This window comes from Octopus bimaculoides, chromosome 4 (assembly GCF_001194135.2).
Source record: "Octopus bimaculoides isolate UCB-OBI-ISO-001 chromosome 4, ASM119413v2, whole genome shotgun sequence".
In the NCBI taxonomy this organism is placed as follows: Eukaryota; Metazoa; Mollusca; class Cephalopoda; order Octopoda; family Octopodidae; genus Octopus; species Octopus bimaculoides.
In genome coordinates, this window is record NC_068984.1 from 137,561,461 (window position 1) to 137,563,960 (window position 2,500).

General features: G+C 36.4%; 1 protein-coding gene across 2 annotated transcripts in view; it reads right to left on the reverse strand.

The window, feature by feature from the left end:
• Window positions 1–2,500, reverse strand: part of LOC106876986 (long-chain-fatty-acid--CoA ligase 5) — a 63,115-nt gene that overhangs the window by 18,761 nt on the left and 41,854 nt on the right. For both annotated transcript variants that reach the window (XM_014925760.2, XM_014925761.2), the window contains 2 exons: window positions 2,490–2,500; window positions 1,338–1,472 (listed from right to left, as the gene is read on the reverse strand). The exon at window positions 2,490–2,500 is cut by the window's right edge and continues 67 nt beyond it. In XM_014925760.2, coding sequence (XP_014781246.1) covers window positions 1,338–1,472; window positions 2,490–2,500 — 146 coding nt within the window. The remainder of the gene's footprint in view (window positions 1–1,337; window positions 1,473–2,489) is intronic.

Genomic DNA, 2,500 nt, shown 5'->3' on the forward strand with positions numbered 1-2,500 from the left:
CGTTAATCCCCATGTGGATACATGGAGTAAATAAAATCAGAATATAAACAATTAAATATAAGAAATAATAATTTCTTAAAGTATGTGTTAATCCCCATGTACCCAGACTTTGTGGACACCCTGTAGTTACAATGGGGTTTATCCTGGCTCATGTGGGGATGATGGGATATACATGTAGTGTAGATGTTAGATGTATTTTAATCCACTTAGGTATACATGTACTAGTAGTTATACATATCCAGACGCATGGATAGATTCCAAATGAGTGCTTAAAATATAAATCTTGGAAAATGGAATGGTAAACCTCACTCTAGATTTCTCAAGATGGAAGAAAGCAGTGCATGATGGGAGGAAGGAATTCAGACAAAATCGTATCAAGCATAAACAGTCCAGGAAAGCACTGTGATTGATATAATTGACTTCCGCCACCCCTCAAAATTACTGGCCCTTGCAATTTCATCTGATACATTAACAATTCTGCCAATATGCTGCCCTGTCATCTCAGTATACAATGGTTTCTAATTTTGAAACAAGGCCAGCAATTTTTAGAGTGATGGGGGTTCAGTTGATTACATTATCCACAGTGCTCATCTGGTACATAAATTATTGACCATGAAAAGATGAAAGTCAAAGGTGACCTTGGAAGAATTTTGACTTATGAGGAAGTGCTGAAAAATTCTTGGCTTTGGGTAAAAGAAAATCCAGGAGGATCAATTAGTTATGATTTTATTCCACATATTCCCTTCTCAGATTCACACACTTATTGTAGTGATCTTTCAGTTTTTCTAAGACCTATAAAAGAACTCAAAAGATTGGGCCTCCAGCCAGGCCTTTCGCAATACCCTTAAAGCCATGAACTCTTCAGGATCCCTCTGTAGAATATACAAAATTATAAAAGATGGTCCTAAGAATTTCATTCCATGAGCTCTTGATTCTCGCAGCTTAATGCTTTGGATCTCAGTAATAATTGCAAATAAATGGTTCCAAGCTGATATTCTAAGCCAGAGGTTCTCAAACATTTTGGGCCGCCCCCCCCTCATGGCCACATAACACCCTCAGAGCCCTCACCCCTATTTTTATGTATAAATAAATATTTTATATTATACTAATTTATATATACTATGAATCAAATGATTCCAATTTAATATAATATTATATAATTTGTATACAATACTATAATAATATTATAATAAATTCATAGCATGCCCCAATCTACTGCCTTCCCACCTGGACCATCTCAATGCCCACAAGGGGGCAGTAGCGCCTACTTTGAGAACCTATATTCTAAACTAAGAAATGAATTTATGTCTGTTCTGAAATATTCATAATTCACTTACTTTATCATAGACACGGTTCAAAATACGCGGAACTGCTGTAAATATTGTTGGTTTCAATTCCTGCAGGTCATCAAATAATTTTTTAACATCTCCTTGAAAAAAGCCAATTCTACCACCTTTAGTATATGTCAGTAACTGAAAAAGATGAAAACATGATTTTAGGTATACTCTCTTTTAGTCTTTTACTTGCTTCAGTCATTTGAGTGCGGCCATGCTGGAGCACCGCCTTTAGTTGAGCAAATCGACCCCAAAGGCGGTGCTCCAGTAACTTATTCTATCGGTCTCTTTTTGCTGAACTGCTAAGTTACGGGGACGTAAACACACCAGCATCGGTTGTCAAGTGATGTTGGTAGGACAAACACACACACATATATACATATACATATATATATATATATATATAACGAGCTTCTTTCAGTTTCCATCTACCAAATTCACTTACAAGGCTTTGGTCAGCCCGAGGTTATACTAGAAAACACTTGCCCAAGGTGCCACGCAGTGGGACTGAACCCAGAACCATGTGGTTCGTAAGCAAGCTACTTACCACACAGCCACTCCTGTGCCTATGTAGCAGTACTTATGAACTTGGGGTTCGTATGACACTTGGGGACCCATTTAAGATTTTGCTGTTAAAATTTATGCACAATATTTTAACAATTTTTGAATACAAGTTTTATTCTTTTATTCTTTTACTTGTTTCAGTCACTTGACTGCAGCCATGCTGGAGCACCGCCTTTAGTCAAGCAAATCGACCCCAGAGCTGAGTACTTATTCTATCGGTCTCTTTTGCTAAACTGCTAGGTTACAATTCTTAATAATTTTTAATTATGAAAATATAATGGAATCTTTTAAACATCAAATAGCTTTGGGGGTCTACCCAAATAAAGCAGGAATCTAAGGGGTCGATAAATGAGACCGATAGAATAAGTTCTAGGCTTACAAAGAATAAGTCCTGGGGTTGATTAGTTCGACTAAAGGCGGTGCTCCAGCATGGCCGCAATCAAATGACTGAAACAAGTAAAAGAGTAAAAGAGTAAAGTTGTTTCAATGTATGATAGAATAGTATACAATATAGCCAGAATGTGAAGTCTGCATATTTTTATTTGGATTGACATAATACAATTTCAAAGAAATTATTATTTAGCTATTTACCTGATTTAATC